This window comes from Mesoplodon mirus (assembly GCF_964341445.2).
Source record: "Mesoplodon mirus genome assembly, chromosome: 5".
Classification (NCBI taxonomy): domain Eukaryota; kingdom Metazoa; phylum Chordata; class Mammalia; order Artiodactyla; family Ziphiidae; genus Mesoplodon; species Mesoplodon mirus.
Window position 1 is genome coordinate 155,829,757 of NC_138980.1, and position 21,630 is coordinate 155,851,386.

At 45.2% G+C, this 21,630-nt stretch overlaps 1 protein-coding gene across 1 annotated transcript in view; it reads right to left on the reverse strand.

Annotated features, from left to right (window-relative positions):
* Positions 1-20,615, reverse strand: part of TTC23L (tetratricopeptide repeat domain 23 like) — a 46,314-nt gene extending 25,699 nt beyond the window's left edge. Inside the window, exons 1-6 of the mRNA XM_082621957.1 lie at positions 20,544-20,615; positions 18,899-18,973; positions 14,512-14,695; positions 10,323-10,446; positions 1,621-1,783; positions 116-235 (exon numbers count right to left, since the gene is read on the reverse strand). Coding sequence (XP_082478083.1) covers positions 116-235; positions 1,621-1,783; positions 10,323-10,446; positions 14,512-14,695; positions 18,899-18,966 — 659 coding nt within the window. The 5' untranslated portion in view covers positions 18,967-18,973; positions 20,544-20,615. The remainder of the gene's footprint in view (positions 1-115; positions 236-1,620; positions 1,784-10,322; positions 10,447-14,511; positions 14,696-18,898; positions 18,974-20,543) is intronic.
* Between the last annotated feature and the right edge of the window lie 1,015 nt (positions 20,616-21,630).

Sequence of the window (21,630 nt, forward strand, 5' to 3'; positions counted from 1 at the left end):
TCTCTGGGTCTTTGGCTCTGAATATTTTACTCCCTTTATATAGAGAGTACAAGACAATCATGTAATTCCAGGCCTTAGCCATAAAAGTCCAAGCTTGTCTAAGCCCAGATCTTACCTGCCCAAAGCAATTGTTAGGTCTTTCTTTGAGACCTGTAATCCAGAAGCACCTCCCTTGTATGATTTTATCAGCTCCTTCATGTTTCTCTCTGACTTCTGCAGGTTGAAATAAGCCTCTCTGCCAGTGAAACAGTCAAGGAGAATGCCAGGTACACAACCGCCACCCCCCCACACACACTGACCAGGGGCAGCAGTGGGTAAGCAAACAAAAGGGGCCCTTGGGAAAACGAAGCAGTATTTGAAAATGCACCCTTCCCTATGTTCTCTATTTTCCATCTATATATGTTGTCAGGAAGGGAGAATTCTTCAGAAAAGGAACAGGGCCCTGGGTATCCTGTGGTATTGCTGCAATCCAGGACTAGGATGGGTGGTGAGCGTTTGGAGTGAACGGAAACCATAAATTACACTGGATTTCCTTAGAGGCATCTACTGTGTGACAACAATTATTCATTTTTCCCAAGTGGGTTTCTGTGAATGGTAAAAGAGAGGAACTAATTCTGCTGAAAGGGACTTTCTGGGTCATTTAGAAAGTCCAAGCAAGGCAGGGTTTTGGCGAGAGGCAAATAGCAGGAAAGAAAATCCCCTTAATTCCCAAATATCCTTCTAGCCCACATTTTCAATAGCCCTCCACTAAGGGCATAAGAGAGGAAGGAAACATATCAGATTTTGCAAGCTGAGCATCAGAACCAAAAAACTAGAGAGGGGGATGTGTAGAGAGGAGAGACTGGGGACACATGGGCTCAAAGAGGGCTTATGATTATTCACGAACATGAAAGACCCTGAACAGTTTTCAAGTGGAGATGGTACCAAAAGGAGCTGTCAAAATCACAAGCTTTTTGAGGAGAGGCATATATAACAGTTCCCCGCTGGAAATATGGAGAACTATTTCTTTTGTCTATTTTGCTTGGCCTCTGGTTTCATGGGCAGTATTCTCAACGGCATTTCAGAAAAACTAAAATGATCATGTGTACATTCAATCAGAGGTTTTTGGCTGTATGTTACAATCACCTGGGGCTTTTAAAAATCTCAATGAACAGATGCACCCCAGACCTACTAAATCAAACTCTCTGGGGTGGGACCCAAATAGCAATAATTCTGAAAGCTCCCCCAGGGGATTACAATGTGCAGCCTACTCTGACAAGCAGTGCTTTAAATTACCATTCATTTTCTGCCTTCCTACATGGCCACCACCGCCGTCACCTGCGTCCTCGTTGCTAACGCTGTCTTGAGTGCCCTGTGAGGAGCAGGACAGGCTCCAAAAGCCTTCAGCTGGCCAGGGGATGTGTCCCCCGTGAGAACCCTCCCATGGTTTAACTCAGAGCTCATATGAATAGACACAGGAGGAACATTCGTACTTTCTAGATGGACAGCAGAGGCTTGTGGAAGACCTGTATGTCAGAATGGAGCTACGAGCCCTCGGTTTCACCTCTCACCCTGTGTGAGACGACCCATGTGGCATGCGTGGCCCCTGGCCCTGATCTCCAGACCCCGCTGGGAAGGGAAGGATATCGGTTCGGTAGGAGCCAGGCCATCCCCAGAGTGTAGTAGAGCATGACCAGAGTTTCCAGGATTTCCTTTTTCGCCTTGTCTGAGGTCGCGTTTCCCTTCCAGGTCAGCAGTATGTTCTTGGCAGACTCAGCATGTTTCTTGGCCTGAGCTGGGAGGCCTGGGGAAGTTTGAGGGTGGATGGCAAGGTGAGAAACATTAAAAAGGTTTTTCAGTCAAAGACATTCCTGGGAGGGGGAAGGAGGGCAGTGTGGTGGTCGTTTGGTCTTTAGTATTGGTTCCCCAAATTGGCAGTGCATTAGAATTATCTGGAATGCTTGTAAAGAATATAGGTTCCTGGCTCCCCCCATCCTGCCCCTCACCCCAGACGTACTGAGTTGGAATCTCTAGAGGAATAGTGTCCAGGACTCTATATTTTGAATTAACTCCACAAATGCTTCTTATGCAGCCATCCTGGCATTCGTCTATGGACTCGGTTTGGAAATCACTGATGGAGTCAGGAGTGGAAGCTGCGTATCCCATTCCCAATCCACTGCTCATGCCATGTGACCTTTTCATTCCACAAAGCTTCTCCATCCTCCAAATGTAAAATGACAACAAAATTATAGAAGCTGCCCTTTTACCAAACACATGGAGATAGTCCAGGAATGAACTTGGTTATGCCACAGAGTGCTATGCTTCATTCGAGCTTTCTGGAAAAGGCATTCTATAAAGTCAAAGGGCTTATGAATACAATTACTTCCATCTGGGGATTTTTTTCAATCCAAGATGAAGCTGGTGATACTAATTGGTCACACACACACACACAAAAGGCCTAATTTCTAAATGCAGTGAGGCCCCTCTCTAGAGAAAGAAGACAAAGGGGATACCAAACCTCTGCTAGACAGAACATGGGGCATGTTTCCCCTCATTTTCTAACTAAAGGCTGGTATTCCTGGCACTTACTTGAACTATTAGTCCAGTTAACAGAGGGAGACTTGGGAGTATTCAGTTTACAGAACTATTTCCTCATCTTCTAGCCTAGCTCATGTCTAGTGATCCCTGATGGGAAAGGGAAACTCTGGAGAAAAGAGAAAAGCCAGCAGAGAACACATAGGGGTTCTCCTCCACCCTACTGAGGACTGCCATGGCTGCGTCAGCTCTCCTCTCGGCAGCCGCCAGGGTCTGAGAAACATATTCACCCCTGCTATGTGGGGAGGCCCACTGTGCCTCTGATGCTCCGCTTGCACCTCAGCCCTCAGTTTGCTCTCCGGTTGGCCCTTGGAGCCCGCTTTCACAGTATGGGTGCAGTCAGTGGCAAGAGAGATAATTTGAAAGGACTTGCATTTGATGCCTGCAGCCCTCATATGTTCCAGATGTACAGGTCCTTAGTGAATTGCAGCAATGGGAACAGTTTCTCTGGAAGAGCCCTAAAAGTGACCCAGAGGCCGAGAAGTCTTCGTAGAACACTCGGAGATGCCTGTTGTGTAGGTCCCAACTGAAAAGAAAACTGGACTCCGTGGTGAAAGAGAGGGCTGCATCTCAAGTTACAGATGACAGTGGTCCTCAAATGGCATGGAGCATCATAAGCACCCTGTTAAAATGCAGATTCCTGGGCCTCCAGTAGTTACGGTTCACAGGTTCTAAGGTGAGAACCAAGGATTCAGATTTATAACAACTATCTAAGGTGATACTGATGTAGGCTGTCTGAGGACCACATGTGGAGAAACAGTGAGTTAGTAAAGCCTCTATACAGGAAGTGGGACTCATCTCCTTTCTGAAGAGTAGGTAGGGTTTTGACTGATGGAGAAGGAGGAGAACGGGTTTCCACTCGGAGCAAACAGCCTGAGGCCATAAAGACAGAATAAGCGTGTGTGTGTGTGTGTGTGTGTGTGTGCGCGCACGCATGAGCACACTCGTGCACACGTGCACTGGTGGGGTGGGGTTGGGGGGTGCTGGAGTATTAGGGAAGGCTGTAAGAAGACCAGTCTGCCTGAAGGGAGGTTTAAGTTGAAAGACACATAACGTATGAATTAGACAGAGAAAATGGAGTCTTGGGTGCCAAGTTGAGGAAGCTGGACTTGATCTGCTAGGTAACAGGGAGTCTTCATAGGTCTTGAGAAGGCAGCAGCAACAGAAAACTCTGCCAGGGAATCAGACCCGGACACCAAAGTAGGAAACTGAGAGTCTTTTTATCAAATAGGTTACTTTCCACAACCATCTGGGCCCTTGGGAGTGGGTCAATAAGTAGTGCAGGAACCGCATTTAGACGCTTCCCTGGGTCCACAGGAGGGAGAAAAGTGAAACTGGATGAGCTATTGAAAACCACCCCCAAATCAGCACAACATCGCTTCTGGGCTCCTCAACAGAGAACAAATCCTAAAGCTGTTCTGAGGCTTTGCAAGGCTGCCCCCTCAGCTCCACACCCCAGCCCTAGGGTCCCAGTGCTGGCTGTGAAATCCCCAAGAGGAACCCTTTTCCTCTAAGCTCAGCAGCTAATTAATTATATAGTTCCCTGTCTCCCCTTCACCATGCCCTGCCCTGTGGTCCTTCTGATGAAAACGCTGAGCTGGTAACCAATGGGACTAAAGTAAACTGAACTAGGATCTTGATTTAAAACAGCTCATTCAACTTTAAAGTCAGCCCTAAAGAAAAAAATGACTCCTTTACTCTTCCCAGAATCCACTCTGGTCTCCAAAGTGGGGTGCGTGTACCCCTATGGGTATGCAAGATGACATAAGGGTGTGGGGAAAAAAATTAAAATTTCTCTGCTTTTAAAAACAATCTTTTCTGTTTTCAATTTTTATGAATATAATATTACATAATATTTAATACTATTGTACATAGTTTATAATAAATACATATTTATGGAGAGTGCTCAAAACGTTTTTTGTGAAAAGAGAGCTAATTCTCAAGAGTTTAGAGACCACTGCTCTAGACAAATGTTTTCTAAAGTTTTCAAGTATGAAAAAGCTCCTTTTTCATTAAAAACAAATCTGTGATAATATTTTTATAGCATTTCCTACATGAGAAAGTTCAGGATGACAAAGTATGATGAGTCAGAATCTAATATTCTGAAATGAATTTGCTTTTTACTAATTGCAAGAACACCCTCTTTTATGTAAAAATAATGCTCTGCATATATGTCTGTGTAAGACTCATTCCCTCTCTCTCTAGAGGATGCTCACAGATTGGTGACCTTGTTCCCTAACTCCAAGTCCCACCTCCCTGAATCCGATGTCTGTTCCAAGACCACGTCATTTTCCTTTACTTGCCCTCCCCAGCCAGGGACACCAGCCTTCTCCCTGCACCAACAGGGCAGCAACTATAGAAGTAAAAATCAGGGTGGCAGCAAGGCCTGCTTCTGGAGCCTGAGATTCACAGAAATCACAGGGGCACATGAATGAACTGGAAAAGCGGTCCAGAGATTGTCCACCAAAGGTATCGATCATTTTGCTTTAGTTTGGGGTGGGATTCCACCACGGATTTCTGTTACTCTGACTCAGGCCACAGAGAATCTTCTCGGAGCTACTCAGTCTTCGGAGGCTGCTGCTGTCTTCTCTGACCATCGCCTATATTGAAGACGTTCTCGTGGTACAGTGGTTAAGACAGCAGGGTCTTCGGGCCAGACTTCCAGGTACGGAAGCTGGCTTAGCGGCTGACTACTTGAATGATTACCTCACCTATCTGTACTTCAGTTTATTCACCTATAAGATGGCAATGAAAATACCTCCCACCTTGTACGGCTGTTGCAAGGATTAATTTAATTAATTTGTGAAAAAGGATTAAATAGTGCCTGGCACACAGGAATGAAATGAGCTTAAATAAATATTAGCTGTTATCATCATCCTTACTACCAGGGTCCATTCCCCTTAAGCAATTTATTATACTTGCCCTTATGTACTCTGGACATTCTTCATAAAGCTGCTTACAGAATCTCTATAAAAGGCTGCCTTCTCAAACGCACACTCGCTTCAGACAGGTACCAGGCTTCCTGTAGGTCAGATCAACTGCTCTTTATTATTCCCTATTGGTCCTGTACCAGCCTTTTTTACCAACTAGACAGAGAAAGTAGGGTTCATGACTTATGCTTCTTTTTCGAGGTTTCTGCAACACTTAGAGCCCCAGATACCTGGAAGGTTCCCAGTAATAACAGGCTAACAAATTAATTCCTTGCTTCATTAATAACAGGCAAAACATCAGGAAACTGCTTGCCATGTTACTGTCTTCTCCTTCCTGAACACATGGAAACAGTGGTCACAAGGTGGCCAGTCACCTCCACCTGCCCTTTTCTCAACCACTGAAGCCCTAGGCTTGGGAGGGTTCTCGCCAGGTCAGCTGGTGACAGATTTCCACTTCTAGTGTCCCTTACCCTGTTTCACCAAACATCAGCCTTTTACGCTCTCCGCTTCGCAAAGGCCTCGCGTTTTTGTTTTGTTTTGTTTTGTTTTGTGGTATGCGGGCCTCTCACTGTTGTGGCCTCTCCCGTTGCGGAGCACAGGCTCCGGACGCGCAGGCTCAGTGGCCATGGCTCACGGACCCAGCCGCCCCGCGGCATGTGGGATCTTCCCGGACCGGGGCACAAACCCGTGTCTCCTGCATCGTCAGGCGGACTCTCAACCACTGCGCCACCAGGGAAGCCCGGCCTCGCGTTTTTCTGTTATTGACCCCTGAAACCCGCTGCCTCAGTCGCTCCATTTTTTAAAACCTTCAAACTCTCTATCTGGCTCCTTCTTCACTGCCTAAAATGTTCCCAGGTCTCCTCCTCTTATAAAATTAGCTTCAAATGACTTTTCTGCCTTCCCTAGCTACCCTCCTATTTCCCCTCACCCCTTTCACTATGCAGGACGTAGCATACATAGCCTAGGCTACCGGCCCATGCCTTCCCCTCATCCCTGGGATCTGGCTTCTGCTCTAACCCTTCTGCAGAAATGGTTCTCGTGAGGCCCCCAAGGGCCTCTTACTGAGTAAGTGCAGTCGCAGTTTCTTGTATCCCCGTCTCATGGCAGCATCAGACACCTTAGCTGCGCGGCTTCTCCTCTTGGCTCCCAAGGCACTGCTCTAACTCAGTTCTCCTTGACAAACCTTCTCTGACTGACTCTTTGCTCACTCTCCCAGGGCCCTCTGTTCCCTTCCATTAACATGTTCATTCTCCAAGGGTCTGTCTTTCCATTTCTTCCTTTTCTTCTCTCTCCTCTCAGAAGTTTTATCAACTCCTATAACTTCAACCTTGGCCTTCATGCTTATAATTTTCCATTTCCCCTCCCTAGTTCTCGTCTCAAATATTTTTCCATGCTTATGATTCCCCTCTCTCCTCCCCAATTCTGGTCCCAACTCTCCAGCACCTAGTAAAAATATACTTGTGGATTTCTCCATTGTAATTCAAAGTCAATGTATCAAAAACCAGACCCACCATTCCTCTCCCACTTCGCTTCCTTTCCTGACCGGCTTATCTCTGACGATGGCACCTTGAGAGGCCTGAAACTTCATGGTCATCTTGGGGCCTCACTTTTCCTCAACCCCAAATCCAATGTCATGTCCTGACAATTCTTCCTTCACAGCCTTTTTTTAACTATCATTTTTGAATAGGTAATACATTCCCATGGTTCAAAAGTTAAAATTATATGAAAAGGTAAATGTTGAGAGGTCTCACTTCAAATTCTATCCCCTTTCACAAGCAGCCTCTAGCTAACTTTTGTTTCTTTCTTGTGTTTCCTTCAGTGTTTCTTGATGTGAACATAAGCACATATTCTCATTTCTCTCCCCTCCTTCTTACCTGAAAAGAGGTATGTTACAAACACGGTCCTGCGTTGTGCATTCTCTGTTGCCTAAAGATGTATCCAGGAGATCTTTCCCTAGTGGCAGATAAGCTTCCTCATGCCCTTTCTAAGGCTGTATATACCACATAGTGTGTATTAGTCCTTCAGTGATGAGTACACTTGGTTGTTTCCAATCTTCTACTATCATAAATGATGCTGCAAAGAATAATATCATCCATTTAAGTGTGTATTCAGGAAAGAGTCCCAAAAGTGGGATTTCTGGCTTAAAAGGTAGAGGTATCCGTCCTTCATAAACTCTTAAATCCTTACCTTCTCACTCGTGCCCCCTGTCACCAGCCTGGTTTTACACCTAGATGTAAACAGCTAGATGAGATAGCTTCCATTCTAGCTATCATTGCTAGACTGACCTTTCCAAAAGCACACTTCGATTTACTCATCCCCCTGCTGGAAAATCTCTCATAGTCCTCCTTGTCTACCAAATAAGTGACTAATTCCTCAGCCTGCCCAAAGTGCCCTCCCTTCCAGGTTCATCTGAGTGGTCCTCACCGTATCGAGCCAGCGCTGCTGATTACTTTCTAAACACACACTGTGCTTTCCCACCTCCATGCGTCTGCCAGGCCTTGTTCTTCACCAGAAATGCCCACCCCTTCTTCTGCCTACCCAACCCTACTCATTTTTTTTAAGTTATTATTTTTCTAAATTTATTTTATTTTTGCCTGCGTTGGGTCTTTGTTGCTGCACGCGGGCTTTCTCTAGTTGTGGCGAGTGGGGGTCACTCTTCCTTGTGGTGCGCAGGCTTCTCATTGCAGCGGCTTCTCTTGTTGCGGAGCACGGGCTCTAGGCACACAGGCTTCAGTAGTTGCGGCATGCGGGCTCAGTAGTTGTGGCTCACGGCTCTAGAGCACAGGGCTCAGTAGTAGCGGAGTACTGGCCCAGCTGCTCCATGGCATGTGGGATCTGCCCAGACCAGGGATCGAACCCGTGTCCCCTGCATTGGCAGGCAGATTCTTAACCACTGCGCCACCAGGGAAGCCCCCTACTCATTTTTAAAGGGCCTTCTTGAATGGCACCTCTTCCTGAATCTATCACTTACTACCTTCAGTCAGAAATGATTTCACCCAGCGCCCCCAAAGCCCTGTATTTAAACCAGTCACATGGCCTTCTGGTGCCTTCTCTCGTAGTTGTCCGTGGGTAGCTCACCTTCCACACGAGGTTGTAAGTTCTCTGAAGGCAACGACCGTGCCTTCTGTCCCTTATAGTTCCCAGGGCCCTCGTCAAAGAACTTCACATATACAAGTGTCTCGTTACATACTTACTGGAAGACCATTTACCGAGAGAAATCAGCCTTCTGGCTTGACGCCCTTCCCCCAGTGCTGGAAAAGGCTCCCAGGGAAATGAGGCAGGCAGGTCTGCTGGCCATAAGGCATGCACATGTGCAGCGAGGCGTGAGCACACACAGACGCATACGTCCCGCCTACACGGGAGCCTGGCTCATAAATTCTGTCCATTTTACAGCAGTTGCAGGATTAATGACAACAAAACTAAGTGGAATTCAGCAAGCACGTCATCCCTCTTGAAGGTCTGTGATTTTTCAAAGCTTTTGTTGTTTTATTTGAAGGACCACAGACTTCAAAAAAAGTTAAAGTGAAGAAACTGGGGAAGGCCTATACCTGAAATAAGAGACCCTAAGCTATTCTCAAGGTACGGTCATAATCAAAACCTATTCTACAAAAACTCTAGGCTAGGCCTCAGAAAGTCTGGGTTCAAGACTGAGTGCTGTTATATTATGTGGGCACTTCAGCTAATCAGGAAGTTGTTTTTCCCATCTAGAAAAAACAAAACACACAAAAAGACCTTCTTTTACAGGAAAACTTTTTCCCCTCCAACCTACTAAATGTGGTTCTCCATTCATGTGGCAGGAAGAGCTGTGAATTAGGGAAAAGAGAGTGGTGCTCCCACCATCTTTTATAATATAACCTGTTTACCTGTCTTGAGTTAGTTTGGAATCTAACTGGAAAAGCAAAACTCAAAGTCTACTGTGGCTATTCATAGAAAGGGTTGGTTTCAGAAGATGAAGGCCAACCTCCTTCCACAGACCTACCATAGTAATCTCTCTAAAGAAAGGGAGGCCGTGTCTGCCTGCCCTGGGTTCAGACAAACATCCCCCTCAAACGCTTCTGGTACTTTCCTCTCAGGTTCAAGCTGCCATCACCTCAAGTCAGAATTTCAAAAATAGTTATCTAAGTTGTCTCCCTGAATCTGGGCTCTCCCAGGGCCCAAGGAGTATACTTGCAAGTGTCAGTGACTTGCCAACTGACAAATCCATGGGTCTGTCTTCAGCCTTCACCTCATTTGACCTCTCTCTGCCATCTGACCCTGCTGAAACCACACTGCACTTCCTTTTTTTTTTCTTTTTTTTGCGGTACGCGGGCTTCTCACTGTTGTGGCCTCTACCGTTGCGGAGCACAGGCTCCGGACGCGCAGGCTCAGCGGCCATGGCGCACGGACCCAGCCTCTCCGGGGCATATGGGATCTTCCCAGACCGGAGAACGAACCCGTGTCCCCTGCGTCGGCAGGCGGACTCTCAACCACTGCGCCACCAGGGAAGCCCTGCACTTCCTTTTGAAACCCCTTCTCCGCCCTTGGCTTCCATGACTTGGCCCCTCCTGATTCTATTTCCTTGCTGGCTCCGCTTCCGCTACCCAATCCTAATGCTCTTGTCCTCCAGGCTTCTGTCCTCTGCTTTCCTTCCCTCATTATTACCTTTACCTCTACGATCCCTGTCACACTGCCCGCCTCATCCATGGACTTCCCCTCTTCTTGACAAGGTGTGAGTTTGGGACAGGATGGACCCTCCCCTGGGCAACCCCACCCCGACTGTGGTTCTGTGTGGGCTCAGTGTGGCTGGCCCCCCCAGACCCAGCCGGGGAAATCGAGTACCTCTCAGTGTCAGGTAGCCATAAGCCAGGGTGGCCAAAGCCTGTGCACGTTTCCAGGGTCCTTCCCCAAAAATAATCCGAGAAAGGATGACACAGCGAATCAGCTCCTTACTTGCTTGGGTATTCTGCAGAGAGCAGTCATTACACTTTTTGGAAAGGAAGAAAATCTCCAGCCTGTATCTTATCACTGGATTGCAGGACTGCATCCACTGTCAACTTTTTCTCTCCTCCCCCATTCCCATCCCACAGCCAATCCATCAAGTCCTCTTGGCTCCACCCTATTCCTAAGTCCTAAAGCTACGCACTTCTCATTTCTGCCATGTGTACCTAGTCCAAGCCACCCTCATCTTTGACCTGGGTGACCACAGCCCCTCCTAATTGCCTCCACTCTTGCCCCCCATAGTCTACTTTCTACATCATAGCCAGAGTGACTTCTTTTAACCTCTTATTGTGAAAAACTTTAACAGTATACAAAAAGAGCATGGAGAATGAGTCAGCTTCATCACTCACAGCCCATCTGGTTTCATACCTATGCTCCTCAAGCATCCACCCTCTCCTCTATGATTTTGAAGCAAATCAAAGATATTAAATCATTTCATATTTCATAAGTATCTCCAAAAGATACAGACTTAGAAATATAATGACAAAATCATTCTCACCAAAATATTAATAATGATTCCTTACTATCAAATATGTAGTCTCATAAACCTAATAATTACCTTATAAAGCTAACATTTCTTTTACAGTTTAATTGTCCATACACTGAGATCAGTCTCCTGAGTCTCTTTTCATCAATGGGTTCCACCTCCATTTCTAATTCTTTTCATTGAAAATTATTTATCGAAGAAACTGAGTTATTTGGTTTATAGTGTTTCCCAAAAATGGAAATTTGGTTGAATCTTTATGGTGTCACTCGTTACATGTCCTTCCAGTCTCCATTCTGCCTTTATATTGGTGGTTGATTTAGAAGTTTGGTTGCCTTTAGCTTTTTTTTTTTTTTAAGCAAAACTACTTCATATGTTCTACCATCAGAAGACACCTAACCTTGGGTTGTCTCTTTCTGATAAAAGCACAACGACATGAATTAATCTATAAAAGATTATAAAATGCTGATATCCTATCGTTCCCTCTTCATATGTTAGGTGGAATAACTTTATAAAAAGAAATCTCCTCTCATCTCCTTCTTAGTTACCCAATGGTACAGTTCATATCAGAAGGACAGGAGACATGATTTAATCATTCTCTTTATTTATCAGCTTTCCAAATAATGAGTTCATTCACTAGCATCCTCCAATGGTGACCAAATAGCTAGTTATTTATCATTCTTCTTACTACTATTATTATAATAAACATATCTGGATTTTAAAACCAATCTGATGTTCCTGAACATAGCAAACTAATTTCTAACTTGGGGCTTGTACACCTGTTGTTCCCCCAGCTTGGGACACTCTCACACATCGTTACCCTCTTCTGTCATTTTCATTGCATTCACCTCAGAGAGGCCTTCCTTGGCCACCTTATCTAAAACAGACTCTCACCCCATCACTTACTATCCCCTTACCTATTTGATTTTCTTCTTCATGGCACTTACCTCTCTCTGATATTGCAGTAACTATTATTTTGTTTGTCTATGATCTGTCTCCCCAAATAGAAAATAAGTTCCTCAAGAACAGTTTATTCCTGGGGCTTCCCTGGTGGCGCAGTGGTTAAGAATCTGCCCGCCACTGCAAGGGACACAGGTTCGAGCCCTGGTCTGGGAAGATCCCACATGCCGCAGAGCAACTAAGCCTGTGCACCACAGCTACTGAGCCTGCGCTCTAGAGCCTGCGTGCCACAACTACTGAGCCCACGTGCCACAACTACCGAAGCCCACGTGCCTAGAGCCCGTGCTCCACAACAAGAGAAGCCACCACAATGAGAAGCCTGCACACCGCAACAAAGAGTAGCCCCCGCTCACCACAGCAATGAAGACCCAACACAGCCAAAAATAAATAAATAAATGTATAAATTTAATAAAAAAATAAAAGAACAGTTTATTTCTCATGTTCACTGCTGTATGCTTCATGCAGAGAGGAGGCGCTCATTCAGTATTTGCTGAATAAATCATCTCTCGATTGGCAAAGATAAGGATGAGGTGGGGAGAGAGCCCCTGGCTCTATAGAACTGATAGGCAGAGCTAAGAAATCAGAGAATTGCACCTTCAGGTCATAGATGTCAGTAACTTTACAAACACAGTCATCAACTGGCTGCACTAATTGACCAAGTCAGGCATTTATTTCCTGGTGAGGTGAAAACGGCACTTCAAGGACTCAAAAGCCTGGAGTTTCAACCCTCTGTTTACTGATTGTGATGTTTGGGGCAAGATTACCCTGAGTCTCAGCTTCCTTTTCTATTTGGAAATCTATACCGTCTACAACATGGAGTTACTGTAGGGAAAGTGAGTCAACATCAAAGTGATGCAAATCCGTTACGTGTTATCTGAATGTAACCATTTACAGAGTAACACACAGACAGAGTGGTCCAAGGACGGCTCCCTTCTGATCTCCATGATCCCCGAACCCCCACCCCATCTCCTTCCTAACTTGATGCTTCACTCCTCCCAGCTCAAACACACAGATGCAAACAGTGTTAGAGGGACATTTCCCCTCGTGTTTTAGAAACATCCATTCAGTCAGAATTTTTGAGAGTTCTGCACAGGCTGAACGCACAGTAAATACTAAGTTCTGTTCTGAGGGAGAAGCATAACATGATGAAACATCACTGGAATGAGAGTCCAAAGCCTTGACTTCTGTCCTGGCTCTGGACATTCCGTATTCATTCATCCCCACACTTCCCGCCCTGGGGAAACTGAGACAACCAGTGTGGGCTCTAGAGGTCAATCCAGGGCTGCTGCTCCTGCCACCAATATTCCTGTCCTTCAGGGCTGTGAGCACTGAGCTGGGCTAGATATAACTCCTAAATCTAAATCTTTGTCATTATCCAAACTGGTCAAGGAGCTTTCAAGCCTTTTTTTTTTTTAAAAATATTTATTTATTTGGTTGTGCTGGATCTTAGTTGCGGCAGGCGGGTTCCTTAGTTGTGGCTTGTGAACTCTTAGTTGCAGCACGCATGTGGGATCTAGTTCCCAGACCAGGGATCAAACCCGGACCCCCTGCATTGGGAGTCTTAACCACTGCACCACCAGGGAAGTCCCGAGGAGCTGTCAAGTCTTAAAAGCCCACACTTGCATTCCATGGCAGTTGGTACTTGTCTTTCTAGAAGTGATCATTCTAGCCTGGGTTCATGAAATACTACTGGATCCAGGCCAGGATGACGGTCCTTTGCAAGTTTCTGGGTAATTTACAGAGGTAACTTTATATTATAAATACATCCATCTAGGGAAGTACCAGCTTCTATCATCTCCCTCTGAAGTGCCTCTCAGCCTTTCCTAAGCCATCTGCAGAGGTTTTTTTTCACACATGTACATTAAGATCATTTTTTCCTTTAGCCAGGAATAGCCAGGAAGTCAGTAAGTCAGCACATGAACTCCTTTGTTGATAAATAATGCTCTGGGAGCAGGCCGGTGCCTGTGTGTTAATCGTGAGGGTCACTGACATGCTTTCTCGGGTTCCCGCATTTTGAACACTCTTGCTAAACGCTTGCTCTGAGGTCCTAGTTCCCAAGTCCTTGCTTTGCTCTTGAAAATGGATACCTACACTCTCTGGCCCCTGCTGCTACCGCCCACTTCCAGTCCTTTGGTTTGCTTATGATTCCACTGTAACCACAGGCATCTTACCGTATCCTTGCCAGGCCTGAGCCTAGACTCTGCCTGGCTACCCTTGTTCTCAGCCTCCTGCCTCACTATCCTGGCCTTCTTGTTACCCAAAAGATATTATTCTGAAACCTTTCAGGAGAAACCAAAAGATGATTTTTTAATTAACGTAATCAAACAGCAACAGGAAGAAGCAAACATTAATTTTTAGTTTAAAGCTAGGAGCACAAACACTCCAAGGGGGCATGCACAGTGACCCATGTGTGGAGCCCGAAGGCGGGCTGGCTACCAACTATGCTTTGCTTTCTTTTCTTCCACTTATAAAGAAATATAACACCTTCCTCTTCTTCATGTCCTTCGATCTGCAATTAAGGAAGAACTTCTCTAGTCATGGACATATTTTTAAATGGAGAACCCAGTGAGTTTTTTGTTTTATTATCATTTTTCCCTTAATCAGCTGAGCTACTTTCTTCTGGGATTGGGCCAGTTTCTCTTTGGGAAGAGACATACGGTCTATGGCCTTCTCCTCCTTGGCTTTAGCATCTTCTTCACTCTCTCCAGACCCACTAGTGGGATACAACTCACCTGTTCGCTGATGGTCTGCGATCTTGGTTTGCTGTGACCTTTGGGTACCAGAGAGCAACACGGAGTCAGGTTTAACCCTGCATATCTCAAACAAGGCAGCACTGAAGGACAGAGCCCTCCCAACTGGGGGCTAGGGATATGATCTCTAAAATAAACCTGTGAATAAAGCTAGGTGGTGAACTCACGTCACCTGCAAAGCCAAGAATTAGAACGGCAATGTAGTGGTTCCAATCAAACAGATTTAGTGAACCTCCCACCTATGGCAGAGCCGCAGCCCTGCTGCTTACCAACCATATGACCTTAAGTAAGTTACTGGTTTGCTTCACTGTAAAATGAAGTCAATATGAATACCCACCTGATGAGGTTATGGGATTAAATCAGATAATACTCATAAATCACTTAGCATAGCCTGCTATTTAGTAAGTGCGCTTTTAACATTAGCTATTCTTATTTTATGAGCTCCATGACTTGAGGATGTTGAATTGGAAGATCTCCAAGATCCCTGATGTTCTAAAATTCTGATCCAAACCAGGGGGGAAAATGGACATAATGAAATAAGGTAAAGGGAACATTTTGAGGTCAGAACTTCACGTGTCCTCTTTCATATTTCTTAAAAGCTTCAACATAAATAGTAACTAAAGAGGATGTGGTCCCACCAAGGAGAGGGGAGGGAACCCACACTGGGTCAAGTGCAGATTCAGAAGGGAAATGGCCTTCTCAATTATGTTAGAAAAAACAAAACAAAAAAACAAACGTGTTTGAGAAAGAGCTGAGTGGGTTGAAAATCTCCCTCTTCCCCAGCACCCCCTGCCCACCCCCTTACACACACACACACACACCATGCAGATCTCAGACTATGATGCTGAACATAATTATGAATGGGTAATTGGTATGATAAAGATAAAAGCCCAAAGAGTTAATCTTATATAACAAAAAAGATAACCATATCCTAACTCTACCAGAGACATCATAAAGTGATCCAGAAGAAATAGAATTCTAAGATATTAAGAGCAACAGAAATTTTAATTATTAATAAGTTCCCTCAAAGGAATCACCTTTGTATTCACAATAGCTTTTAAAAGTTCAACCATTGTATAGTTTTTAAAATAAAATTTATCTTCCTTTTCTACTGATTAGATAAGTAATGAATGTTCATTGTAAGAAAAACAAAAAGAGGAAAATTTAGAAGGAAAATAAATGTCAAGCGTAACCTTTTACACCAGGTTCGAATAAATGACATCCTAATATCCATCCAGAGTCCTGTTCTAAATAACCTATATTTATTTAGGCATGTGGGCAAACCAGGTTATGTGGACAGGACAGCAACATTTCTTTCTTTTTTTTTTTTTTTTTACAACTTTATTGGAGTATAATTGATTCACATGGTGTGTTAGTTTCTGCTTTATAACAAAGTGAATCAGCTATACATATACATATGTCCCCATGTCTCCTCCCTCTTGCGTCTCCTTCCCTCCCACCCTCCCTATCCCACCCCTCCAGGCGGTCACAAAGCACCGATCTGATCTCCCTGTGCTATGCGGCTGCTTCTCACTAGCTATCTACCATAGTTTGGTAGTGTATATATGTCCATGCCTCTCTCTCGCTTTGACACAGCTTACCCTTCCCCCTCCCCATATCCTCAAGTCCATTCTCAAGTAGGTCTGAAGGACAGCAACATTTCTTCAGGCCCAAGCCCAGGGCCCAGCAGGACTGCCTTCTGCCCACAAACAGAAGTGTGTTTTCAGAAGACATGCAAATTCAATGGAAAAGCCAGGGAAGGCTGGCGGCACTGTAATCAGAAGACAGGTGCTAAACTTGCCTGTTTTCTGCCTAGTGAATTCCGTACTCCTCCTCCAACTCGAATGTCACCTCTGCTGGAAGTCTAGCACTGGAGTAGCAGTAGAAACACCCTCTACAGGGCTTGCAAAAGTCTTCTCCAACTTCTACTATAGTGCAAATCACGCAACAATCTCATTTTCAAAATCTGTTTTTGTTTCGGAGTCTTCTTTGCTTCCTAGCCAGTTAACTCCACCAGGGCTAGGGCTGAGTCTCATTTGTTTCTAAGAAACCCTGATACCTGGCTCACAGTAAAAACAAATAATGGTTGGTTAAATAATGAAGAAATGAATGGAAAAAGAAAGTGTAAAGTCTTTAGGATACCTGAAAAAGACTAAAGGTGAAGGAAATCTGTGACAAGAGATCATAACTCAAGAAAACTCACAGAAAGAAAGCTTAGTCACTCAATAGAAGGCTTTGCTTAGGCCGCATATTTCACCCACCTGAAGCAGAAGTTCAATCTTTTGGGGTCACCAAAGAGATTACTAATTTTGGATATTAAAAATTATAAGCCCCAGGGCTTCCCTGGTGGCGCAGTGGTTAAGAATCTGCCTGCCAATGCAGGGAATAAGGGTTCAAGCCCTGGTCCGGGAAGATCCCACATGCAGCGGAGCAACTAAGCCCATGTGCCACAACTACTGAGCCTGCGCTCTAGAGCCCACGAGCCACAATTACTGAGCCCATGTGCCACAATTACTGAAGCCCACGCGCCTAGAGCCCATGCTCCACAACAAGAGAAGCCACTGCAGCGAGAAGCCAGCGCATCTCAACGAAGAGTAGCCCCCCGCTCGCCGCGACTAGAGAAAGCCCGTGCGACACAACGAAGACCCAATGCAGCCAAAAATAAATAAGCAAACAAATAAATTTAAATAAACAATTTAAAAAAAAATTATAAGCCCTAAATATTTAAATTTCAGCCTTGAATGAAATTAAGCTGAGACCAAAGGGAGCAAGCTTCAACAGCAGGGCCTCAAAGGAAGTAGAAACATTGAGGTCTTGACAAATGACTTGAGACTGCCAAGCCCTGAACTAGCTTTGAACATTTTGCTATGAAAGGTAAAAGAAACATGCCTGGAGAATATTGACCAGTTAGATATCTGGAAGGATAGTCAGAATAAAAAAATTAGGCCAGTTAAATGAAAGATCTGCTAGGTTTCTAACTTATTCTACATGTTGCCATCATAAATGTGAATTCTGACTAGTAAAATTAAATATGAATTATCTGATTCTTTCCAAGATACTCTACTGTAAACTCTACATTTTTAACTTCAATTTTATATTTGTATAGCCCTTAACCTTAAGATATTTTATGAGATGGTACAGAATTACACTAATACGTTAACTACTAGTCTCATGTGGCTATTAAGCACGTGAAATGTGTCTGGTCTGAATTGAGATCTGCTGCAGGTGTAAAACACACACCGAAATTCAGACTGAATTGAAGAAAAAATATTTCATGAATTACGTTATGTAATATTTTAGATATATTGAGATAAATAAATATGGTGTTAAAATTAAATTTACCTGTTTATTTTTATTTTTTAATATGGCTACTTAAAAATTTAATATTACATTTGTGGCTTGCATTATATTTCTACTTGATAGCATTGGTATAGAGCAATGGGTCTCAACCAAGGGTGATATTGCTCCTAGGGGACATTTGGCAATGTCTGGAGATATCTTGGCTTGTCACAACTGGGACAGTGCTACTGACATCTCATAGGTAGAGACCAGGGATGCTACAATGCACAGGACAGCCCTCACAACAAAGAATTATCGGATCCAAAATGTCAATAGTGTCGAGGTTGAGAAACCCTGGTATACAGTAGCGGTTAAAGAATGGACTCTGGAGTCAGACTGCCCAGTTTGAATAGCATTTACTAGCTGTGTGACTTCGAGCAAATTGCCTGACCTGTCTTTAATTCATATTCCTTATCTAAAAAATGGGGTAATTACAGTACCTCCCTCACAGGGTTTTGGGGGAATTAGTTGCATTAATATGCATAAGTACTTAGAACAGTGACCGGCACATAGTATTTGCTCAGTAAGTATTAGCTGTTATGATGTGAAATTTTTCAATTACTTATTGTCTCTTTATTTCATGAAACAAGTTCAATTTCTCATTAATTTTTCTATATTTAATCCTCCATGACTTTACCAATCTTGCTATAAGTAACCTATCTTTATTTAAAAAATTGAAATTTCCCTTAAGTTAGGAAAAAACATTTGTTTTCCATCTTGCATAGGTTGCACAAATACAAATGGACATTACAGCAGAACCATTATTAGCATACAACACGGAAGCTCAATCTTCTCTACTATATAATATGCATGCAAAGTTCACCAAGGTTTGCCTTAAGTGGAGTTCCCAATGTTTCAGGCCACTGAGTGAGTGTGATACTTACAGATGGAAGCAGAAGTCCCAGTCGGTGTCATTGCTGACAGTCGGGATGCGGATGGGGCTGGCTCGCATCTTCTCCCTACCAAGAATCACATGTGAGGTCAGCTTTGAAAGAAAACGCTTAGAAGTCTGTTCTGTTTTCCCTTTGTTGGATGCTATTAGCATTAAAATGAAACTGCCCGAATATATAACCCATCCTAAATCCACAAATAGACTATACACACACTCGTGTATGGAGACCGTGGAAAGCAGAAATTAAAGACGTTTGCCAAATTAAATCCCTGAATTAAATTTCCTTCCTCTAATTTTTACTTCACATTACCTCCAAAATCCCCTACCTTTCTTACCCCTTAAGCCAACACATTAACAGCTCCTGAATCAACAAAACTATGACCTTCTACTCAAGTCAGATACTGTTTTTGCAGGTAACCAGCTCTCACTACTAACAGTGTATTTGTTGGTTAATTCTTCTCCGTGTCCCTTGGGCCCTCTCACTACTTGATAGGTGATCCTAGTTAAGGAGCTAAAACACATGCGTCTATTTTTGGTTGCTGTCATTAGCTGATGGGGGAAATGACTGAAACTCATGGCAAAAAATCTGATTTGTAATTATTTGCTAAATTGAACCCTCATGGCTATCCCTGTCGCTTAAATCAAATCGAACTCGAATGCAGTTATTTATTGAACATTGGTACCCAGCAAGGCCCTCCTCATTTCACCCTGCAGGTCACTCATTCCCACCTGAGCCCTGAGTAGTAGCTCTCTGACTCAGACTCCACAACATCCACAATCCAAAGTCCAGACGGGAAGATTCACTAATTTGTCTTTCTCATCTCTACTTTCAAAACTGTGGCCAGGGCGAGGGGTTCTGACGTCTCAACCTCCTAAATTCTGCACCTATGCGGTTTCACATGGCCCTGAATTGTAACACCACTATCTCCCCCCTCTCTCAAGTGCAAATCGCTTCCTTATTTTCTGCCGTTGTCTCGCCTTAACTTTGTAAACATTAACACCACATTCCGAGCAACGTCCGAGCTTCCCCTGGCTTCTTTTCTGGGGGCGGTGCCCCGGCCGCAGAGGCTCCAGCCCGAAAAGCGGGCGAGGGCGGCCGAGAGGCAAGCGTGACGCGGCGTACCTGGCCGAGGGCAGAGGAGCCACGGCCCAGAACTACGCTTCCCGGCTCCCTCAGCCTGGCGGCTCGGCTTCCGCCGGCGGCTTCAGTGTACCGGCCTCTTCGGACCTCGTTCATGGCGCCGCTAGGTTGCCTTGCGGAAGAGAGGAGCTCACCTAGCTCTACCTTTCCCGCCCGCCGCCGGAGTTCTGACTACTGAGACAATGGGGTTACCATGGAAACTGAACGTTGCGGGCGGCGCCCGCGCCTGTAGCCATGGCGACGAGGGGCACTTCCGGCCCAGCGGAATCCCAGGCCACCCGCGCAAACCATAGCTGCCACCGCACCCTTGCCTTAACGGTCCCCGCGGGCGAGACTCGGGCGACCTTAGCTTCGTCCCCACACTTCCCTCTGCTGCGGCTGAACGGTCCACTACTGTTTTTCTTAAAGGGACTTTACCTCTCGGGGATAACGACGCCGGAAGAGGAGGTAAATCCCACCGAAGGATGGAAAGGGGCGTCCGGCTCCACGACCTTACCAATTTAAAGCTGCGACGACGTACCGGGCTGTATTCGGCGACACGCTTCGCCCCCCGCGTGCCCCTCCGTGCTCCCTGCACCCTCACAGTTGCCCAGGTGTTCGGGTCCTCCGGGCCTGCGAGGAAAGGCTCAGATAGAACTATTGACGGTGCTGGCACCGTCTGTGTTGCCTCTCCCGGTAAGATTAGAGCTACGCATGAGTAAGGAGAGGAGTGCAGGAAGTGAGTAGCTTAACATATGGACCACTGGTTCTGCTAATGATTAGCAGTTCAGAGAATATTTTCGAGGGTAGAGGGCACATTTGGCAAACACCACATAGCGCTAAGTTATGCACCATGTATCCTTATCCTACCCATCTTCAGTGGCCTGAAATACCCACAGTGGTAACAGTAACTCAGATCTGACAGGTACAGGGGCAATTGTGGTTAATAACCAAGTGAACATCACTGGCTCAAGCAGCCTCGGGTTTCAGGGTGTTGCCGTGAACCCCACAATGAATTAGGGGCTGTGACAAGTCAAGTTGGAGCTGGTATGTCCCTCTCCTTTTCAAACAAGAGCAGGCTCAGTAGAAAAAGAAGGAAAATATTTACCCAGAACTTGACAGGTGGTGTTTACATTCAGTGTTTGTTCTTTCCAGTTCTGTGGCTGAAGTTTAACTGCTGTTGATCCAAGACTGCCAAGATAGCCTTTCTGAAGTTAGGTTGGAGGAGCTATTGCAGTGAGTTTGCTTTAATATCTCTTTTATATATATATATAAATTTATTTATTTATGTATTTATTTTTGGCTGTGTTGGGTCTTCGTTTCTGTGCGAGGGCCTTCTCTAGTTGCGCGAGCAGGGGCCACTCTTCATCGCGGTGCGCGGGCCTCTCACTGTCGTGGCCCTCTCTTGTTGCGGAGCACAGGCTCCAGACGCGCAGGCTCAGTAGTTGTGGCTCACGGGCTCTGGAGCGCAGGCTCAGTAGCTGTGGCGCACGGGCTTAGTTGCTCCGTGGCGCGTGGGATCTTCCCAGACCAGGGCTCGAACCCGTGTCCCCTGCATTAGCAGGCAGATTCTCAACCACTGTGCCACCAGGGAAGGCCCACTT